This window comes from Doryrhamphus excisus, chromosome 13 (assembly GCF_030265055.1).
Source record: "Doryrhamphus excisus isolate RoL2022-K1 chromosome 13, RoL_Dexc_1.0, whole genome shotgun sequence".
In the NCBI taxonomy this organism is placed as follows: domain Eukaryota; kingdom Metazoa; phylum Chordata; class Actinopteri; order Syngnathiformes; family Syngnathidae; genus Doryrhamphus; species Doryrhamphus excisus.
In genome coordinates, this window is record NC_080478.1 from 8854255 (window position 1) to 8876400 (window position 22146).

A 22146-nucleotide genomic window follows, 5' to 3' on the forward strand; every position below is an offset into this window, starting at 1 on the left:
GTACCTCACCTTTAGCCGCATTAATACATGTATCCTATTCTATTTGTATTGCGTCATAGGTCTAAAACAGGCGGTGGAAACAGTCAATGACTACAATCCTCTGATGAAAGACTTCCCCCTCAACGACCTGCTCTCCGCCTCTGAGCTGGACAAGATCCGCCAGGCCCTGATGGCCATCTTCACCCACTTGAAGAAGATCAGAAACACCAAGTACCCTATTCAAAGAGCACTGCGTCTGGTCGAGGCCATTTCCAGAGACCTGAGCTCCCAGCTTCTGAAGGTGTTGGGCACCAGGAAGCTTATGCATGTTGCCTACGAGGAATTTGAAAAGGTTTTACTATCTTTTTATGGTTCAGTCGCTTTTCTCTCTTGTCAACTTGAAGAAATCCTACATCATTATTTTAACGACTGTGCACAGGTGATGGTGGCTTGCTTCGAGGTGTTCCAGACCTGGGAGGACGAGTATGAGAAGCTTCAGGTCCTGCTGAGGGACATTGTGAAGAGGAAGCGGGAGGAGAACCTGAAGATGGTGTGGCGTTTGAGCCCCGCCCACAGGAAGCTCCAGTCTCGTCTCGACCACATGAGGCGCTTCAGGAGGCAGCATGAGCAGCTGAGGGCCGTCATTGTTCGCGTGTTAAGGCCTCAGGTATTGGTGGGGGCATGTCTGTATTGTGAGACTGCTACTGTGGGCTCACGCTTTGAACCCTGCTAGTTATGTGATATGGCTAATGTATGGTCGCAGTCTAATCTTGCAACATCGTACGCTTCAATCAGAACAGTCACTTTGCCTTCATACACACACCCTCATCACGGAAAACAGACAAGGAAATACTCATAATGCAAGCATTCAAATTGAACTTTTGCTCAAGTCTCAAGTTACAAAAATCTCTCTGTGTAACATCTTTTATTCCGGTGCACTCAAGTCTTGAAATTGTAGTTTATATTCTTCCAACAACTTTCTTTTTTACAGATTCATCACAGAATCAATTATTTTCCTAATGGCTCCAATTTGTCTCCAGGTTTCAGCTGTATCACAGCATGCCCCAGGAGAGACCGTGGAGCCTCAGGACATGAAGGTAGCCGGAGTTCTCTTTGACGCTGCTGACGCCAACGCTATTGAGGAGGTCAACCTCGCTTATGAAAATGTCAAAGAGGTGGACGGCCTGGATGTGTCCAAGGAGGGAATGGAAGCCTGGGAAGCCGCCATGAAGCGCTACGACGAGCGCATCGACCGTGTGGAGACCCGCATCACCGCCCGTCTGCGGGACCAGCTGGGGACAGCCAAGAATGCCAACGAGATGTTCCGCATCTTCTCGCGCTTCAATGCGCTCTTTGTCAGGCCCCACATCCGCGGTGCCATCCGCGAGTACCAGACACAGCTCATCCAGCGTGTGAAGGACGACATCGAGTCGCTGCATGATAAGTTCAAGGTGCAGTACCCTCAGAGCCAGGCGTGCAAGATGAGCCATGTGCGAGATCTGCCACCTGTGTCGGGATCCATCATCTGGGCCAAGCAAATCGATCGTCAGCTGACGGCATACATGAAGAGGGTGGAGGATGTTCTTGGGAAGGGGTGGGAGAATCATGTGGAGGGACTGAAGCTAAAGCAGGATGGAGATAGCTTCAGGGCGAAGCTTAACACTCAAGAGATTTTCGACGATTGGGCGCGCAAGGTACAAAGAGGATGCTTCATGATTTACTAAAAAAAATGATTTACTGAATAATTTGTTAAATTTTTGTACCAGGTACAGCAGCGGAACCTTGGTGTGTCCGGACGCATTTTCACTATTGAGAGCACCCGCGCCCGAGGGCGCACAGGAAACATGCTGAAGCTCAAAGTCAACTTCCTCCCTGAGATCATCACCTTGTCCAAAGAGGTGCGCAATCTCAAGTGGCTTAGCTTCCGCGTGCCCCTGGCCATTGTCAACAAAGCCCACCAGGCCAACCAGCTCTACCCATTTGCTATCTCCCTCATCGAGAGTGTGCGCACATACGAGCGCACCTGTGAGAAGGTGGAGGAGAGGTCATCCATCTCCCTTCTGGTGGCTGGGCTGAAGAAAGAGGTTCAGGCCCTCATTACTGAAGGTATCACTTTGGTGTGGGAATCCTACAAGCTGGATCCTTATGTTCAGAGACTGGCTGAGACTGTCTTCAACTTCCAAGAAAAGGTCAGTATGGAGGATTTAATATATAAAAACATAAAAAGTACTTTGCATTGACCGTATATGGTGTTTCCAGGTGGATGACCTTTTGCTGATAGAGGAGAAAATCGATCTGGAGGTCCGCTCTCTGGACACCTGCATGTTTGACCATAAGACCTTTTCTGACATCCTCAATCGTGTCCAAAAAGCTGTGGATGACCTCAACTTGCACTCCTACTCCAACTTACCCATCTGGGTCAACAAGCTGGACATTGAGGTGAGTGAGGAGCAATTGTGTTGTTATTGTTAGAAATAAACGTACTGGACTGACCTTAATCATTTCCTTGCATAGATTGAGCGTATCCTTGGAGTACGTCTGCAAGCTGGTCTCAAGGCCTGGACCCAGGTGCTTCGTGGACAAGTGGAGGACAAAGCCGACGTGGACATGGACACAGAGGCTCCTCAAGTGAGCCACAAACCTGGAGGCGAGCCCAAGATCAAGGTAGACATCATGGCCAAGTCACCAACAAACTTCCCCCTTAAAACACTAACACTTTCTTTCTGTAGAATGTTGTCCACGAGCTGAGGATCACCAACCAGGTCATCTACCTTAACCCTCCTATTGAAGACTGTCGCTACAAGCTCTACCAAGAGATGTTTTCCTGGAAGATGGTCATACTTTCCCTTCCAAGGATCCAGAGCCAGAGATACCAGGTCAAACATAATTTGATATAGGTCTTCGCCAAGGCAGATAAACAAGCTTTGATTGCAAATTTTTGGTTTATTTGTATTTTATTTTATTCAATTAAATCTGCCCATCTTCACCAGGTCGGGGTTCACTATGAGTTTTCAGAGGAGGAGAAGTTCTATCGAAATGCTCTGACCAGAATGCCCGACGGGCCTGCGGCCTTGGAGGAGGCCTACAATGCAGTGGAAGACATTGTCGGTGAGGTGGAGCAGTATGTCAAGGTAAATGTCATTTTCACAAGTTTGATTTATATGTTTACAGTCCATCGAGTCCCTTTTTCTTATTTATGTTGTCAACCGTCTTGCCTTTGTCCAGGTGTGGCTGCAGTACCAGTGCTTGTGGGACATGCAGGCTGAGAACATCTACAACCGGCTGGGCGAAGACCTCACCAAGTGGCAGGCCCTTCTTGTCCAGATCCGTAAAGCACGTGGAACCTTTGACAATGCAGAAACACGAAAGGAGTTTGGACCGGTGGTCATCGACTATGGCAAGGTAAATAACAATACTTTCAACTTTATTATTACGTTTCTATTTTACGAATGCATATTGACGAATACTATTGTTTGATCAGAATTGCTACATTTTCCTGCTCTATTTCTTATATTTCAGGATTTGCTCGTGCGCGCACTCAATATTATTTATTCATTGTTATCAGGTCCAGTCCAAGGTGAACTTGAAGTACGATTCTTGGCACAAAGAGGTGCTCAGCAAGTTTGGCCAAATGCTGGGCCAGAACATGCAGGACTTCCATGCCCAGATCTCCAAGGTATATCCTGATTAAACATGGCATTACTGTGACATTAATACTATTAGCAATACATTCCTGGTCATTTAACATTGTCTTGTCCCTTTTTCAGTCTCGTCAAGACCTTGAACAGCATTCCGTGGATACAGCCAGCACATCAGATGCAGTCAACTTCATCACATATGTTCAAACGCTTAAGCGTAAAATCAAACAATTTGAAAAAAATGTGGATGTGAGTACACAGTTATGCACACAATGTGTCTTCAAGGCCAAAGCAAGTGACAAACAGAATTCCACCTCCTTTGTTTTTCCATTAGTTGTTCCGTAATGGGCAGCGGCTGCTGGAAAAGCAGAGATTCCAGTTCCCTCCATCTTGGCTCTACATCGACAACATTGAAGGAGAGTGGGGGGCCTTCAGTGACATCATGAAGCGCAAGGACACTGCTATCCAACAGCAGGTGGCCAACCTGCAGATGAAGATTGTCCAGGAGGACAAAGCAGTGGAAAATCGCACAACCGACCTGCTCAACGACTGGGAGAAGACCAAACCCGTCGCTGTAAGAGACATAGAGAAAAGTGTGAACGCAAATGAAGCTCTTTCAGCACGGAAACCTAATTCTTTAGCAATATATGCACTGTACATCAGGGTAACCTGCGTCCTGAGGAGGCTCTTCAGTCTCTGACCATCTATGAAGGCAACTTTGGGCGTCTGAAGGTTGAAAGAGAGAAGTGTGCCCGTGCCAAAGAGGCCCTGGAGCTCACCGACACAGGCTTGCTCAGTGGCAGTGAAGAGAGGGTCCAGGTAAGAATCTAATTACGAAGATTAGCTGTCGTTTCTTACTTGAGAGCAGTAACTAATGACTGTAATGATTGTAGGTGGCACTGGAGGAGCTGCATGACCTGAAGGAGGTGTGGTCAGAGCTGTCAAAGGTGTGGGAGCAGATTGACCAGATGAAAGAGCAGCCGTGGGTGTCTGTTCAGCCACGCAAGGTAACACATGAGCAGGACTACTATAAATGCACCAATTAAGGCATCTATTCAATCAAATGCCTGGTTTCCTATAGTTGCCTGGTGCGTAGTAAACATAAGTATGGGCATTAATAGCTGTGGCTGACGAAGTATCATGAATGGTCAGCATCTTAGATAATGCATTAAAAAAAAATCGCTATTTTCTTTTTGTGTGTCGATAGCTTCGTCAGAATCTGGACGCTCTTCTGAACCAGCTGAAAAACTTCCAAGCAAGACTAAGACAGTATGCTTCCTACGAGTATGTCCAGAGGCTGCTGAAGGGATACCTCAAGGTCAGGCAGTTGTTATACTTCAAGACAAGAGGAAAACTGCTGTGAACTGAAATTGTAATCATCATTTGATGTTACTTTTAACAGGTGAACATGTTGGTGATTGAGCTGAAGTCAGAGGCTCTGAAGGACCGCCACTGGAAGCAGCTAATGAAGCGTCTACATGTCAACTGGGTCCTGTCAGAATTGACCCTGGGTCAGATCTGGGATGTGGATCTGCAAAAGAACGAGATGGTGGTGAAGGATGTCCTCCTGGTAGCACAGGGAGAGATGGCTTTGGAGGAGTTCCTCAAACAGGTACACTATCAGAGTAATATGCTCAGCACACTTCAATTCTTCAATTCAAAATATTAATAGTTTGTGCTGTTTTGCAGATCCGTGAAGTGTGGAATTCCTATGAGCTCGACCTGGTGAATTACCAAAATAAGTGTCGTCTGATTCGAGGATGGGATGACCTCTTCAACAAGGTCAAAGAGCACATCAACAGCGTGTCTGCCATGAAGTTGTCTCCTTACTACAAGGTATATGTTCATTAAAGCTTGTTTTACTTTGAGCCATTCCTGTATTAAAACTATTTTGTATGTCTTTCTCTTAGGTGTTTGAGGAGGACGCTCTTAGCTGGGAGGACAAGCTCAATCGCATCATGGCTCTGTTTGACGTTTGGATCGATGTCCAGCGCCGATGGGTCTACCTGGAGGGCATCTTCACGGGCAGTGCAGACATCAAACATCTGCTGCCCGTGGAAACCCAAAGATTCCAGAGGTAAACAATGAACCACCTTCATTTTTTTTCCAATAGACAACATGTAACCTAATTCTACATGAATGCTCTCTACAGTATCAGCACAGAGTTTTTGGCACTGATGAAGAAAGTGACCAAGTCTCCTCTGGTGATGGATGTGCTGAACATACAAGGGGTGCAGAGATCCCTGGAGAGACTGGCTGACCTTCTTGGGAAAATACAGAAAGCCCTGGGAGAATACCTGGAGAGGGAAAGATCATCATTCCCAAGGTAAGATGGCTTTCGGCTGGGAGCAAAATAAAACTATATAGTGGAGGATGTAGCACAACCTCCAATAGCTTGATGTCATGTTGTACATTACCAATTAAAAGTGCCTCTGTTGGTTGAAGCAAAGTAAGGACTCCTTAATATACCTTGCATTAAAACACTGTTAATCCGTGCTCATTTCCACACAATTGACTGATTTCTTCATCAATTCATCAACTTGCTGAGAAGTAGGAAAAAAATGACAAAAATAAAAACATTGGATCTAACAAATCTATCAGAAGCCGTTGCAACAGGAAGGTAATGTTTGGTTAAAAGTGTGTAACAACCAATGAAAACAGGGTTTATTATACACTCTTTGCAAATACCTATTGTCTAAGAAGTGTCACTTCTACACTGTATTGAAGGCAAAGAGGAAAGCAGTTTGTCTTTACTTTGCTATGTCCAGACAACTTTGGATGGTGAATGTGATGTTTTGATCAGATGACTACCTGGAAAAAATATTCATACACTTACACATTCAAAATTAGCTAAATTAGCCATGATACCATAAATTAGGTTGGTTTTCAATGTAAATGCTTTGATGACATCATGAGCTTTGTGAAAACATGTTGTATTGCCTTGCTCTCCATTGTTACCATCTTAGATTACTAAGGGCTCTGTTATTAGTTATCAGAGTTATTACATTTTGCAGCTAGATTTACCTTTCTGATGCTATATGTGTCTATTAACAGTTGTCTAGCAAAGTATGTTCAGGAAAAAAATGTAACACGTGTTTTTCCAGGTTCTACTTTGTGGGAGACGAAGACTTGCTTGAGATCATTGGCAACAGCAAGAACGTGGCCAAGCTGCAGAAGCACTTCAAGAAGATGTTCGCGGGCGTCTCCAGCATCTTGCTCAACGAAGACAACACTGAGGTTCTGGGGATATCATCTCGCGAGGGTGAGGAGATTCTCTACAAAACACCCGTCTCCATCACGGAGCACCCCAAGATCAACGAGTGGCTGACGCTCGTGGAAAAGGAGATGAGGGTGACTTTGGCCAAGCTGCTAGCAGAGTCTGTCACAGAGGTCACGGCCTTCAACAAGGGCACTGCTGTGGATCTGAGCCAATACATCAACTGGATTGATCGCTATCAGGTTAAATCTCATGCTGATCACGTTATTTCAAAGATGTGGCATGGTTGTAAAATGTGATCTCGTTGTCTTCTGTCCACAGGCTCAGCTGGTGGTGCTTTCCACCCAAATCGCCTGGTCTGAGAACATCGAGTCAGCCTTGACAACCGTCTCTGGTGGTGGTGACATGACCCCCATGCAAGGTGTGCTGTCAAACGTGGAGGCCACACTAAATGTGCTGGCTGACACGGTGCTCATGGAGCAGCCACCACTTCGCAGGAGGAAGCTGGAACATCTGGTGAGGGAGAATGCTTCTCTACAAGTGAATTTCTTTGACATTGGGACACAGTCTGACATCTTTCTGCCTCTCAGATCACAGAGCTGGTGCACCAACGTGACGTAACCAGGGCTCTGATCAGGAACAAGATTGACAACCCCAAGTCCTTTGAGTGGCTCAGTCAGATGCGATTCTACTTTGACCCCAAGCAGACAGACGTCCTGCAGCAGCTATCCATCCAGATGGCAAATGCTAAATTCAACTACGGCTTTGAATACCTTGGTGTCCAGGACAAGCTCGTCCAGACTCCACTGACTGACCGCTGCTACTTGACCATGACTCAGGCTCTGGAGGCTCGCCTTGGAGGGTCTCCATTTGGTATGCTTTTTTGTTGTTGTTGTTGTCGTCCACTAAACATTTGTTTAAATATGGAATATAAACTTTGTCTTATAGGTCCTGCTGGAACAGGAAAGACTGAGTCTGTGAAAGCTTTGGGCCACCAGCTTGGCCGCTTTGTCTTGGTCTTCAACTGTGATGAGACATTCGACTTTCAGGTATGTAACATACACTGCTTAAAATTTTAATCATCCACAGTAGTAGTAATTTGAATCATTTGTGTACCTCCTTGCCTTTAGGCCATGGGTCGTATCTTTGTCGGCCTGTGCCAAGTGGGAGCTTGGGGCTGCTTTGACGAGTTCAACCGTCTGGAAGAGAGAATGTTGTCTGCAGTCTCCCAGCAAGTCCAGTACATTCAGGTGGCCTTGAGGGAACACAGCAACCCCAACAGAGACAGGAGTATGTGGAAAACTAAATCATATTTTTCTTTATCGTGGTTCATTTGTTCCAGACCAATCAGTAGATTTCCTCAAAGTATCTTTTTTTTGAAAAGCCGCGTTAGTGAGGGAGCAATGTTCAAACCACAATGTATTGATGGACTATTGTAAACTGATGATGGAGAAAATTAATCTGAAATGCGATCTTTTGTCATCTGTCTAGGTGTGCCAGTCACCACAGAGCTGCTGAACAAGCAGGTGAAGGTGAGCCCAGACATGGCCATCTTCATCACCATGAACCCTGGCTATGCCGGTCGCTCCAACCTGCCCGACAACTTGAAGAAGCTCTTCCGTAGCTTGGCCATGACCAAACCAGACCGTCAGCTCATTGCCCAGGTCATGCTCTACTCTCAGGGCTTCCGCACAGCTGAGATCCTTGCCAAGAAGATCGTTCCCTTCTTCAAGTATGTTCTTGTGTGAGGAAAAACTACCTTTTAAGGGAACTTATCTACTAATATTTACCTCCTTTTCAGGCTGTGTGACGAGCAGCTGTCCTCTCAAAGTCACTACGACTTTGGCCTTCGAGCTCTCAAAAGTGTGCTGATAAGTGCTGGCAATGTGAAGCGTGAGCGCATCCAAAGAATCAAAAGGGAGAAGCTTGAACGTGGGGAAGATGTTGATGAGAATGAGATTGCAGAGAACCTTCCTGAGCAAGAGGTGAAAACAGTACCAGGAAGAAGCACTTAATATGGAAAGTGTTAAATATGACCTTCTGTTGCTGTAGATTCTGATCCAGAGTGTGTGTGAGACCATGGTACCCAAGTTGGTGGCAGAGGACATTCCTCTTCTGTTCAGCCTGCTGTCTGATGTCTTCCCCGGAGTGCAGTACATGCGTGGAGAGATGACTGCTCTGAGGGAGGAGTTGAAGAAGGTGTGCAAGGAGATGTACCTCACCTACGGAGATGGTGACGACGTGGGCAGTATGTGGGTGGAGAAGGTAAATACATCGCTCTTGATGTGCCAACCCCTACATGGTTCTATCCCAATGCATTATAATGCATTAAATGTTGCTGTATGATTTTCTTACTAGGTGCTGCAGCTGTACCAGATAACACAGATCAACCATGGTCTCATGATGGTAGGACCTTCAGGTAGTGGAAAGACAATGGCTTGGAGGGTGCTGCTCAAAGCTCTGGAAAGGCTGGAGGGTGTTGAAGGTGTGGCCCACATCATTGACCCCAAAGCCATTAGCAAAGATCACCTGTATGGTACGCTGGACCCCAACACCCGTGAATGGACCGACGGCTTGTTCACACACATCCTCAGAAAGTGAGTGGTTGAGAGTGAAGTGATATGGCCTCTTTTTGTGATTTATTTATGTTTTTGATGGTAAACTATTTTCTTTGAATTCCAGGATTATTGACAATGTTAGAGGTGAATTGCAGAAGCGCCAGTGGATCATCTTTGATGGAGATGTGGACCCTGAGTGGGTTGAAAATCTCAACTCTGTCTTAGATGACAATAAACTGCTCACACTGCCAAATGGAGAGCGTCTCAGCTTGCCACCAAATGTAAAAGCAGCTGATTTTGTCCCCCCCCCCCCCCCCCCTCCCTTTGTCTATTTGTTTTCAACTCTTTGTCATTCACCCCCAGGTACGTGTTATGTTTGAGGTCCAGGACCTCAAATACGCCACCCTGGCCACAGTCTCTCGTTGTGGAATGGTGTGGTTCAGCGAAGATGTACTCAGCACAGACATGATTTTCAACAACTTCCTGGCTCGCATTCGCAGCATCCCCCTGGATGAAGGCGAGGATGAGGCTCAGAGGAAGAGGAAGGGTACAGAGGATGAGGAGGAGACTGCTTCGCCAATGTTGCAGGTATAATCGCTCACATCTTCTATCGCAGCGTCAAAATGTTAAGACGTCTTGTTTTTGTCACACCAGATCCAGCGTGATGCCGCTGCCATTTTGCAGCCGTACTTCACCTCCACTGGCCTTGTCATCAAGGCCTTGGAGCACGCCTCCAAGATGGAGCACATCATGGACTTCACCCGCTTGCGTTGCATGGGTTCACTGTTTTCCATGCTGCACCAGGCTTGCCGCAATGTGGCGCTCTACAACAACAACCATCCTGACTTCCCGATGCCCATTGATCAGCTTGAGCGATACATGCAGGTATGTCATCTGCTTTAAAGACTGCTGTTGTAAAAGTTGTGCCTCGTTTAATCTCTGGGTGCATTGTCCACCCAAATACCCCCACAATTTAAAATATATAAGGGGCAGCTGTAATTACCTATACTACAGCTATATTTCCAACAGTTCTGTTGATTTTGCTTACACTGCAGATGCAACATATCGTGTATTGTACCTCATCAGGAAAGTCAACAAAGAAACAATGAAACCTGTGTTGAAATTAATTAATACAAAAAAATACCCCAAACCTAATACACATTTGCATGGTCTCAGAGCGATGAAAGGTCAATTTGAATACTTTTTGTTACAGAGGTATCTAATCTACGCCGTGCTGTGGTCCTTCTCTGGTGATGGCCGGCTGAAGATGAGGGCTGAGCTAGGGGAATACATCCGCCGCATCACCACGGTGCCCCTCCCCACTGCTCCCAACATTCCCATCATTGATTATGAGGTACTGATGACTTGAACCCAAACCTCACACACAGCTTTTCACAATTACAATATTGTCTGAAGTAAATAGCCATTTTCTTCTGCCTCATGAGCAAATTCTCTGTTCTTCTCAGGTTTGTATCTCTGGCGAGTGGCAGTCTTGGCAGGGTAAGGTGCCCCAGATTGAGGTAGAGACCCACAAGGTGGCCTCGCCGGATGTCGTGGTCCCCACCTTGGACACTGTACGCCACGAGGCTTTGCTGTACACCTGGCTGGCAGAGCACAAACCACTGGTGCTGTGTGGACCTCCTGGCTCTGGAAAGACTATGACACTCTTCAGCGCCCTCAGGGCCTTGCCTGATATGGAGGTGAGAAACATGCTTCTTTTCCCTTCTACCTGTGTATTAGAAACTAATGTATTAATAATGAATTATTTAATTTTTCCCAGGTTGTTGGACTGAACTTCTCCAGCGCCACCACCCCAGAACTGCTGCTCAAGACCTTCGACCACTACTGCGAGTACCGCCGCACTCCCAACGGCGTGGTACTGGCCCCAGTGCAGCTTGGCAAGTGGTTGGTGTTGTTCTGCGACGAGATCAATCTGCCCGATATGGACAAGTACGGCACTCAGAGAGTCATCTCCTTCATCAGACAGGTACAAGGCGCTGTTTAAGAACAAGGAGAACGAGCAGCACCACATGCAGTATCTTTGTTTTACGATAACTGATGCGGTGTCATTTTCCGTGTACAGATGGTGGAGCATGGAGGCTTCTACCGCACCTCAGACCAGACTTGGGTCAAACTGGAGAGGATCCAGTTTGTGGGTGCTTGTAATCCTCCTACTGATCCAGGCAGAAAGCCTCTCACACACAGGTAGCAATATAAGAGTCCCAACACCGAATATCCCTGTGAGCAGCCACAGCAATAACATGTAATAAAATCGTTGACGTTTCATAGGTTCCTGCGTCACGTTCCTGTGGTGTATGTTGACTATCCCGGCCCAGCCTCTCTCACACAGATTTACGGCACCTTCAATCGGGCCATGCTGCGCCTCATCCCCTCTCTTCGGACCTATGCTGAACCTCTGACAGCTGCTATGGTGGAGTTCTACACCATGTCTCAGGTAAGGGCGTAAATGAGCTTTTAATTATAAGTTTTGTGCAACTAAACAATTTTTATGTTTGCACTTCTTTCAGGAGCGTTTCACCCAGGACACACAACCTCACTACATCTATTCTCCCAGAGAGATGACCCGTTGGGTGAGGGGGATCTTTGAAGCCCTGCGGCCACTGGAGACTCTACCCGTGGAGGGACTTATCCGTATCTGGGCTCACGAGGCTCTGCGCCTCTTTCAGGATAGGTAATACAAGTTTGCTAAGATTATGTCCTAAATGTCCTTTTCTGCTCCTTCAGTCAATCTTCTTGTATTCCTCTTGTTTGTTACCAGGCTGGTCGGTGATGATGAGAGAAGGTGGACAGATGAGAACATTGACGTGGTTGCTCTCAAACATTTCCCCAATATTGATAAGGAGAAGGCTCTCAACAGGCCCATCCTTTACAGCAACTGGCTCTCCAAGGTAAACCTGTTCACCCTACTACTACTACTAATAATAATAAATAATACATTTTATTTGTATAGCGCTTTTCAAAATACTCAAAGACACTTTACAGAAGAATGGAGTTGAATAAAAGCAAGTAAACAGAGTAGAAGACACACCAAAACACAACATTCATTCGTTAATACACAGTTAAAACATGAGAAAAAGCGGGGCGGGGCACATACTGCTAAAATAAATAACATATCAATGCATTTACAATTCTGTGTCTTGTTTTACTGAAGGACTACATCCCAGTAGAACAAGAGGAGCTGAGGGATTATGTGAAGGCTCGTCTTAAGGTCTTCTACGAGGAGGAGCTGGATGTCCCTCTAGTGCTCTTCAACGAGGTTTTGGACCATGTTCTCAGAATTGATCGGTAAGCTTCAAGGCTTACGCATTATAAGAAATAGGTTGTCTGGCATTTACATATAGAACAAGGAAATGTCTTTTTCTAGAATCTTCCGCCAGCCACAGGGACATCTTCTGTTGATTGGTGTGAGTGGAGCAGGGAAGACTACTCTGTCTCGATTTGTTGCCTGGATGAACGGACTTAGTGTTTACCAAATCAAGGTTGGTGTTACAAATTTGTAAGATGTCCCCCAGCCATACTGTGTCCATATTCATGTGTAATTATCTTTTTTGGGGGGTATTTAGGTACACAGGAAATACACCGGAGAGGACTTTGATGAGGACTTGCGTACAGTGCTTCGCCGCTCTGGTTGCAAGAACGAGAAGATCGCCTTCATCATGGATGAGTCCAATGTGCTGGATTCCGGATTCCTTGAGCGAATGAACACCCTGCTGGCCAACGGAGAGGTAACTTCCACTTTTGGAGCACTTTTGCTTTTTGTGGAGTTCAGTTTTGAACATTCCATAATCCATAGCGATATATGGATATATAGTGAATCCACATAGTGATAGATATATATATATATATATATATATATATATATCTCACTATATTGACAGTTACTATGGTACCCATTATGTCATTGTATGGTCATATCACCTCGTACTTCGGTACGTGACAAAAAATTAAAAATAAATAAACAAATAAATAAAGTTGAAAACTTAAATTATATTAGGAAAGCAGGAAGTGAACAAATGTAACAGTTACTGATTGTAAAAGTACCAGATGGAGGGGTAGGATTTAATAAGCTTTGCTTCTTCCTACTCCTTTTGGACATGTGGAACTGTGAACTCATTATGTGATGCATTCAATTGTAATCTGATGCATGTTCAAATGAAATAAAACCATTACCATTATATAGGTTCCTGGCTTGTTTGAGGGAGATGAGTATGCCACCCTCATGACTCAATGCAAGGAGGGAGCGCAGAAAGAGGGACTCATGCTCGACACCCATGAGGAGCTCTATAAGTGGTTTACAAGCCAGGTTATCCGTAACCTCCATGTAGTTTTCACCATGAACCCCTCGTCGGAGGGCCTGAAGGACAGGGCGGCCACATCTCCAGCCCTCTTCAACAGGTAAAGAAATCTAAAACAATCCACGTAGTACAAGGATGCAAAACGAAATCTGTGCTCTAGGTGTGTGCTGAACTGGTTTGGAGACTGGTCAACCGAGGCTCTTTATCAAGTCGGGAAGGAGTTCACCAGCAAAATGGACCTGGAGAAGCCCAACTACAAGGTGCCAGACTACATGCCCATCGTCTATGACAAACTTCCCCAGCCACCAAAGCACAGGGAGGCTATCGTCAATGGCTGTGTGTTTGTACACCAGACATTGCACCAGGTAAGGATCTCTGCATTCTAACGTATGCGTTTTGGCAAACATGCTTCAAATGTCTACTTGTCACTAGGCTAATAACCGTCTTGCTAAGCGAGGTGGTCACACCATGGCCATCACTCCTCGCCACTACCTGGACTTCATCAACCAGTATGCTAACTTGTTCAACGAGAAGCGCAGCGAGCTGGAGGAGCAGCAGATGCATCTCAACGTGGGTCTCCGTAAGATCAAGGAGACTGTAGATCAGGTAAAAAAAAAAATTGTGCGTTGAGTTTGCTTATTTTCTGGCAACACAATTGTAATCACTAGTTATCATCCAGGTGGAGGAGCTCCGTCGTGACCTCCGAATCAAGAGTCAGGAATTGGAGGCGAAGAACGCTGCTGCCAATGACAAGCTCAAGAAGATGGTTAAAGACCAGCAGGAGGCTGAGAAGAAAAAGGTACATTTTTATTTATATTGCTTTTATCAGAGATGGCCCTTTCTGATATTGATATCAGAAGATGTTAATGCAAGAAGTAAAAGGGGAAGCTTTCGTGATTCCAGGTGATGAGCCAGGAAATCCAGGAAGCTGTGTACAAGCAGCAGGAGGTGATCAAGGACAAACAGCTGCGAGTCAAACAGGACTTGGACCAGGTGGAACCAGCTGTCGTTGAGGCTCAGAATGGTATGTTGTGGGTTTTAACTTATTCGTCTTCTACGCTGTGGGTTACTTGTGTGAAGTGACAGCATGACATACCAACCGATTTGAAATTAAATAATTAATTAAAATTAAATTCTAATTTACAGTGGGACCTTAAGAGTCAAACACAATCTGCTCTGTGACCTTGGTTAACTTCCAAGTTCTAAATTCAAAGGGAACAATGTAAAACTGGTCATCATAAAACCGTAAACTGGACAGGGAGTGTTTAAAGTAACATAACTGCTTCAAGAGAAGTCAACCTCTCTATAATAAAACTAAATTAAGCAAAATTACTCAAACTGACCAACTGAAGATGGAAGAGGTGTTTGCAGAGCAACACTGTTAACTTGTGCTGTTTTATAGGTATTGTTCAAATTAATTAAATCTATCATATTTTACACATATATATTTATATGTGGATCTATGGTTATCACACATTTCTTGAATGTGATCACTTTTGTTGTGACATTGTTTGGTTTTTGTTTTTTTTTTAAGCAAAAAAGGTTATATGACTTTGAGGTAAAATTTACCCAAAACATTTAATTTCTTTTACTTCTGGCTTCTACTATTTGCTGTACAAACTTTTATATTGGGTGTATAAGGTGTCTTCCCAACTCACTACTTCAGTTTATAATCTTACTGCGTTGACATAAACTACACTTAACTAAACCACACGTGTTAATGTGAAATTGCTAGCTGTTAAGTCCATTAAGAAGCAGCACCTGGTGGAGGTGCGTTCCATGGGCAATCCACCTGCGGCCGTGAAGCTGGCTCTGGAATCCATCTGCTTGCTCCTGGGCGAGAGCACCACAGACTGGAAGCAGATCCGATCCATCATCATGAGGGAGAACTTCATCCCCACTATCGTTAACTTCTCTGCCGATGAAATCAGGTGAAATGAGCAGTTTGTGACACTGTGTTAACTAAAACGTGTTTTTTTTTTCTCCCCCCACCTTTTTCCCTTCTTTGGTGATTGTCAATTCTCTACTGCTTTTTCCCCCAAACACATTCTACCTGTAATCTAACTAGCGGTGAGCTCAATTAAACGGCAGCACCTGGTAGAAGTGCGGGCAATGACCAATCCCCCTGCTGCAGTCAAACTGGCCCTGGAGTCAATCTGCCTTATGCTGGGCGAGGAGACCAATGACTGGAAAAAAATCAGACAAGTTATGATCAGGGATAATTTCATCAGCAGCATAATCAACTTTTCCTCTGAGGACATGAGGTAACAGCCGGTGTCCCAATGGAACATCTTCCTGGGTTTCCTCAGACCGAAGAACAAATGATGTCATTGAATCAGTCCACCAATCAAGTCACACCATATTGATTTTATGTTAGATTAATTACTGCAAGTCCTCAAATAGTGGCCTCTGCTGTTAATTATGGACACTATGTCTCAATTAACATTTTCGCGATCATCCAGAGCATTTTTCCCTCTCTCATTCTGTAGCGTCATCGGTAAATCCCTTAAGTAAACATGCAACAGAAACATTGACATGGTCTTGCTTCAGCTGTACTTTTCAGGCAGATGCATCTGCATGGGGGACGTTCAAAATGCAGTCAGGTGTTGTCTGTTAATACGACTTAAGGTGGCAACAACACTCTGTAGCGCTATTTGAAACCAACTAGAAAAAGATCAACAACGTTTGGTGATATTTTGTGGCAAGATTGAGTCACATGGGAATTGGTTAGTGGTATGTTCAGGGTATATTTAACACTTGCACACTAATATATAAATGCAAACCTATACCAGTCTCTAGAAACCTGCAAGGTATGCTGGGTAACTTTGCGTTAGCCACTATACACGGGTCACCGCAAGTCATTGAGGTCTCATGGTGTGTCTCGCCGCTGCTGTAATAGACACCCCCTTAAATAAATTCCTATTATTCGGTGAATTTGAGTAACAAACAACCCCAAGCCACTCTTTGAGGAATGTATGTATGTCTATAATACGTTGTAAGTTATTACAGTGTTACTGTAGTCTAAAACCATATTGGTTTGTTTCTGTCTAGTGATTCCATTCGGGAAAAAATGAAGAAGAACTACATGTCCAACCCGAGCTACAATTATGACCAAGTGAACAGGGCCTCGCTGGCTTGCGGGCCTATGGTGAAATGGGCAATTGCTCAGGTAAGGAGTGTCCCATTATATCAAAATAACAATGTCGGATAAAAGAGGGTTTGACTTTTGTGCACTGTGTGGGTATGGTGTGACTTCTATAGCTTAATTATGCCGACATGCTGAAACGCGTGGAGCCTCTGCGTAACGAGCTTCAGAAGCTCGAGGATGACGCCAAAGACAACAAGACGAAGGCAGAGGAAGTGGAGCAGATGATCAGGGACCTGGAAGCTAGCATTGCTCGCTACAAGGAGGAGTACGCCGTCCTTATCTCAGAAGCCCAGGCCATCAAAGCCGACCTGGCTGCAGTGGAGGCCAAGGTAAGCAGTTTTACACATCACTATTGCCCTGACCACTATGTCATATTTTGTGTTGTGCGTTTCTTAAAGCTGTTTAATCCGTGCAGGTGAATCGCAGCACAGCCCTCCTGAAGAGCCTGTCAGCTGAGAGAGAGCGCTGGGAGAAGACCAGTGAAACGTTCAAGAACCAGATGTCTACTATCGCTGGTGACTGTTTGCTCTCTGCGGCGTTCATTACCTATGCTGGCTACTTCGAACAGCAGATGAGACAGAACCTATTCACCACTTGGTCTCATCACCTGCAGCAAGCCAATGTACAGGTAAGCTGTTGTGACCTACATACTTTACAGATGTTTCTGTTGTCTGGCAGGATCATACATTTTTACTGGCTTTTTATTTCTTCCTCAGTTCCGAACCGACATTGCCAGGACAGAATACCTATCCAATGCAGACGAGAGACTCCGCTGGCAAGCCAACTCTCTCCCAGCGGATGACCTCTGCACTGAAAACGCCATCATGCTCAAGAGATTCAACAGGTCAGTACACACAAGCCCACAACAACTGAATACTTCCACAATGGGAGTTTTAATGTTTTAACTTGTCACAACCTCCTCTAAGATACCCGCTAATCATCGACCCATCTGGCCAAGCCACAGAGTTCATTATGAACGAGTACAAAGACCGCAAGATCACACGAACCAGCTTCTTGGATGACGCCTTCAGGAAGAACCTGGAGAGTGCCCTGCGATTTGGAAACCCACTGCTTGTTCAGGTATTGCTTACCATCAGGATATATATTTTTCCCTTTTTTATGTTCTACGTCTTTATTGTCTTTTGAGCTGCCATTATTGGAGTCTGACTTTGTTTTGTTGAGTAACTTTTTGTGAAAACTCATAAATTAATGTTTTAACTTTAATGATGATTTGGACTGCATGAGAAAGTGGGAAGACATTATTTACTAACAAGTCTATTGCACAACACACAGCTTGATGAGTTCTTTGTAAACTGCTGAATAGTAGTCGTCTCTTACTTAGCGCTTTTGACCCAGTGCCAAGAACCTGGTGGTTATTTGGGGTTAATTCAATATAACGTTAATTTGAACATTTACAGTAGCAAGCACTGTTTTTAATATCCTTTTTTTTTTTTTTTTTGAAGGATGTTGAGAGTTACGACCCCATCCTGAATCCGGTGTTGAACAGAGAGGTCCGTCGAACTGGTGGGCGTGTCCTCATCACCTTAGGAGACCAGGATATCGATCTGTCTCCTTCATTTGTCATCTTTCTCTCAACACGAGACCCTACGGTAAGAAGGAAAAAAATTATTGTTGTTTGCATGGACAGCTTTACATTTATGGTGTATTTCTAAGTTCCTGACTGGTATCACCGTACATGCAGGTTGAATTCCCACCAGACCTGTGTTCTCGTGTGACGTTTGTCAACTTCACGGTGACTCGCAGCAGTCTGCAGAGCCAGTGTCTCAACGAGGTGCTTAAAGCCGAGAGGCCCGACGTAGATGAGAAACGCTCGGACCTCCTCAAACTGCAGGGTACGGGACAAAATCAGCCCATTATCTCATGGTTTCAAGTCACTGATCTACACTTGTCTCTTCTCCGCAGGCGAGTTCCAGCTGCGTTTGCGTCAGCTGGAAAAATCCCTACTGCAAGCGCTGAACGAGGTTAAAGGGCGCATCCTCGACGACGACACCATCATCACCACCCTGGAGAACCTGAAGAAGGAGGCCGCCGAGGTGACCAGGAAGGTGGAGGAGACTGATGTCATCATGGCCGAGGTGGAGGCAGTGTCGCAGCAGTACCTGTCCTTGTCGTCAGCTTGCAGCAGCATCTACTTCACTATGGAGGCTCTCAACCAGGTCCTAACTGACTCGCACTCCTATAAACAAACAGAATTACACATGCTTTCATAAGCTCATCTTATTTGTTTGTATCTTGCTTCAGATGCACTTCCTGTACCAGTATTCTCTTCACTTTTTCCTGGACACCTACCACACTGTGCTGTATGAGAACCCCAACCTCAAGAGCATCAGCGACCACATGCAAAGACTTGTTCTCATCACAAAAGACCTTTTCCAGGTAGGAACTGGAACTTGTGACAACAAAGTTGTTCCTCCTTGTATGAAATGTTTTTCTCTTCTGTAGGTGGCGTTCAACAGAGTTGCCAGGGGAATGCTGCACCAGGACCACATCACCTTTGCCATGCTGTTGGCTAAGATCAGCCTGAAGGGACTGAACAGGTCAAGATTTAGCCTTTTGGTAATTGTCTGCACACCATTTATAATTCTAACTGGTCCTTAACGTTTTAGCGAGCCATCATATGACGCAGAGTTCCAGCACTTCCTGCGTGGTAATGAGATCGTGCTCACTGGCACATCCCTGCCCAAAGTGAAGGGTTTGACCTCTGAGCAGAGCGAGGCCATGATCCGCCTCAGCCGCCTGCCAGCATTCAAAGACGTGGTGGCCAAAATTCAGGCTGATGAGGTGAGGACACTGACATGCAAGTTGGCTTGGTGTTTACCCAACTGTCATACTGTATGTACGTCCTGTACTATGACAATAATATGTGCTTGTTATGCTACGTTCACACCGACGCCGAATCGATGGCAAATTAAATCGTCGAGCAAAGCGGCGGCAAAGCGTAACAAAGCTTAATGAAAGCGTAAAGACCGTGATACAGCGTAAGAAAGGTTTGAGCAATTCGGGACATTCGGCAAGAGCGCCAAAAATTTTTTAACTGTTTAAAAATTTGAGGCGATCTGTCACGAATTGCGTAAAGCGAGGAGAGCGTATTAAAGCTTATCAAAGCGTCACAAAGCTTATCAAAGTTTTGCTCAAAGTGTAGGAAAGCTTAACAGAGCTTGGTTCAAAGGATCAATGCTCTGGATCAGAGGCGGGATGCAGTCGGGATCTCAAAATTTTCCATTGCGTAACAGAGCTTAACAGAGCATAAACATATCTGAGGAGATTGTGAGATTTTTTGAAAAATGACGCCGAATTCGTCGCCGAGTCAAAGCGCAACATTCGGCGTCGGTGTGAACGTAACATTATGGTCTCTTTGTTTTGCATGCTCAGCAAATCTTTATGTGGCTTGAGAGTAACACCCCGGAGCTGGCTGTTCCTTACCTGTGGTCAGAGGAGAAACAGTCTAGTAAGTTTATTTTGTTGTTATTGTAATAGTCCACATTTGCTCCTTTTAACTCAAAATATGTGTTTCTCGTGTTTATCCTCTTCCTACTCAGCTCCTATTGGCCAGGCAGTACACCAGATGTTGCTGATACAGACTTTCCGCCCAGACCGCCTGTTGGCAATGTCTCACATCTTCGTTGCAAAGGTTCTGGGAGAGACCTTTATGAGCATCATCGAGCAGCCCATCGACCTGGCCAATATTGTGGATAGTGAGGTACTAATTATCTTTTTAAATTATTCCTAATAGAAGTCATGTCAAGTGTTGTTTCAATTTACAAGCCCTCTTGTACCTACAGGTGAAGCCCAGTACAGCCGTACTGATGTGTTCTGTTCCGGGTTATGATGCCAGCGGTCTGGTCAGAGACCTGGCTGCAGAGCAAAACAAACAAATCACTTCCATCTCCATCGGTAAGTACCAACTCAATTTCATACCTGATCTTACTCAAGAATGATGCTGATTTATGTTTCTTCATTTATCTCCAGGTTCTGCTGAAGGATTCAACAAGGCAGACCGAGACATCAACACTGCTGTCAAGTCCGGCAGGTGGGTGATGCTGGAGAACGTCCACCTGGCCCCAGGCTGGCTGATGCAGCTGGAGAAGAAGCTCCACTCTATGCAGCCACATGCTAGCTTCAGGCTCTTCTTGACGATGGAGATCAACCCCAAGGTATCACATTCCACTGGCAGTTCATTATCTTTTCTGTCAGGATTCTTTTTTTATTTTTTGCCCAAAAATTCCAGTATACAAACATTATCAGGACTTTACCAGGTGCAAGGACATATCACGAGTTAATCAGAACCTGTTGACATGGAAACGCCATTGGAGAAACTTGTTTTGGAGACAGGGGCTCAAGCCACAAGCAAATAGTCATAACACAGGATAGGCTGTTCTGCTAGGTTGGAAATCAGTCCTGACCTTAATTAGCACATTAGCAGAATGTAAATATAAGATTTCCATCAGAATTTGGTGGTTATTTTTACATTTTGTGTTTTAAGCCTGGTATTGACAATTAATAGCACTTAATGAAATTGGGGCATAATGGAGTACACTAGTTCAACCAGCAGGGGTGCTGTTAAATGAATTTTAACAGCTGTAATTTTCAGTTAAAGAATGTTGAGGGACAAGGTTAGTTGAGAACATTCATCAGTCCCTTTTTATAATAAATAAATAAAACAAATTTCCCAGCTGCTCCTCGGTACAGCAAATACAGCGATGTCATACTTGTATTTAATTGCATGATGTCCCTAGTGATATTCTGTGGTGATCACTCACCAAGCGTTTCCAATTTCAATATGGAAAGGAAAAGATTCCCAGTCAATCAGTTCTTGTCTGCATCTTAATTTGAAATCAGTTGTCTTTTCTTTGTAGGTCCCAGTGAATCTCCTTCGTGCCGGTCGTATCTTTGTCTTCGAGCCTCCTCCTGGTGTAAAAGCCAACATGCTGCGCACCTTCAGCAGCATACCAGTTGCTCGCATGTGCAAGGTCATTTACAATCAATTCTTACCTTGTACGCCGTCCCTACAGTTTACCATCTTAACTCATTGTTGCTGTGTGATTGTTGTACAGGCTCCCAATGAGCGTGCCCGTCTGTATTTCCTTTTGGCGTGGTTCCACGCTGTCATCCAGGAGCGTCTGCGCTATGCACCGCTGGGTTGGTCCAAGAAGTACGAGTTTGGAGAGTCTGACCTGCGCTCCGCGTGCGACACTGTCGATACCTGGTTGGATGACACCGCTAAGGTTTGTTGTTAAAGCATACACACACATACACATGAATATACTGT

The 22146-nt window shown here is 45.1% G+C and overlaps 1 protein-coding gene across 2 annotated transcripts in view; it reads left to right on the forward strand.

The window, feature by feature from the left end:
• Nucleotides 1-22146, forward strand: part of dync1h1 (dynein, cytoplasmic 1, heavy chain 1) — a 30188-nt gene that overhangs the window by 2953 nt on the left and 5089 nt on the right. The window contains exons 6-69 of one of the 2 annotated variants that reach the window (XM_058090694.1): nt 60-331; nt 419-646; nt 1020-1673; nt 1746-2168; nt 2239-2418; nt 2494-2643; nt 2709-2855; nt 2970-3110; nt 3205-3381; nt 3545-3655; nt 3747-3866; nt 3952-4191; nt 4281-4436; nt 4511-4624; nt 4825-4935; nt 5020-5229; nt 5307-5453; nt 5528-5694; nt 5770-5943; nt 6722-7076; nt 7156-7350; nt 7425-7707; nt 7783-7883; nt 7965-8124; nt 8326-8566; nt 8636-8819; nt 8887-9099; nt 9193-9431; nt 9517-9673; nt 9756-9980; nt 10047-10277; nt 10606-10746; nt 10859-11092; nt 11173-11379; nt 11476-11597; nt 11682-11847; nt 11921-12084; nt 12172-12301; nt 12565-12698; nt 12778-12892; nt 12977-13138; nt 13594-13808; nt 13869-14073; nt 14141-14314; nt 14388-14507; nt 14612-14732; nt 15444-15639; nt 16760-16877; nt 16970-17185; nt 17272-17484; nt 17573-17700; nt 17783-17936; nt 18320-18466; nt 18559-18709; nt 18780-19033; nt 19119-19253; nt 19320-19414; nt 19484-19658; nt 20250-20325; nt 20417-20577; nt 20660-20771; nt 20847-21031; nt 21734-21847; nt 21932-22102. In XM_058090694.1, coding sequence (XP_057946677.1) covers nt 60-331; nt 419-646; nt 1020-1673; nt 1746-2168; nt 2239-2418; nt 2494-2643; nt 2709-2855; nt 2970-3110; nt 3205-3381; nt 3545-3655; nt 3747-3866; nt 3952-4191; nt 4281-4436; nt 4511-4624; nt 4825-4935; nt 5020-5229; nt 5307-5453; nt 5528-5694; nt 5770-5943; nt 6722-7076; nt 7156-7350; nt 7425-7707; nt 7783-7883; nt 7965-8124; nt 8326-8566; nt 8636-8819; nt 8887-9099; nt 9193-9431; nt 9517-9673; nt 9756-9980; nt 10047-10277; nt 10606-10746; nt 10859-11092; nt 11173-11379; nt 11476-11597; nt 11682-11847; nt 11921-12084; nt 12172-12301; nt 12565-12698; nt 12778-12892; nt 12977-13138; nt 13594-13808; nt 13869-14073; nt 14141-14314; nt 14388-14507; nt 14612-14732; nt 15444-15639; nt 16760-16877; nt 16970-17185; nt 17272-17484; nt 17573-17700; nt 17783-17936; nt 18320-18466; nt 18559-18709; nt 18780-19033; nt 19119-19253; nt 19320-19414; nt 19484-19658; nt 20250-20325; nt 20417-20577; nt 20660-20771; nt 20847-21031; nt 21734-21847; nt 21932-22102 — 11717 coding nt within the window. Of the gene's footprint in view, nt 1-59; nt 332-418; nt 647-1019; nt 1674-1745; nt 2169-2238; nt 2419-2493; nt 2644-2708; nt 2856-2969; nt 3111-3204; nt 3382-3544; nt 3656-3746; nt 3867-3951; nt 4192-4280; nt 4437-4510; nt 4625-4824; nt 4936-5019; nt 5230-5306; nt 5454-5527; nt 5695-5769; nt 5944-6721; nt 7077-7155; nt 7351-7424; nt 7708-7782; nt 7884-7964; nt 8125-8325; nt 8567-8635; nt 8820-8886; nt 9100-9192; nt 9432-9516; nt 9674-9755; nt 9981-10046; nt 10278-10605; nt 10747-10858; nt 11093-11172; nt 11380-11475; nt 11598-11681; nt 11848-11920; nt 12085-12171; nt 12302-12564; nt 12699-12777; nt 12893-12976; nt 13139-13593; nt 13809-13868; nt 14074-14140; nt 14315-14387; nt 14508-14611; nt 14733-15443; nt 15640-15776; nt 15973-16759; nt 16878-16969; nt 17186-17271; nt 17485-17572; nt 17701-17782; nt 17937-18319; nt 18467-18558; nt 18710-18779; nt 19034-19118; nt 19254-19319; nt 19415-19483; nt 19659-20249; nt 20326-20416; nt 20578-20659; nt 20772-20846; nt 21032-21733; nt 21848-21931; nt 22103-22146 lie in introns of both variants that reach the window. The other variant, XM_058090695.1, reaches the window with a different exon arrangement.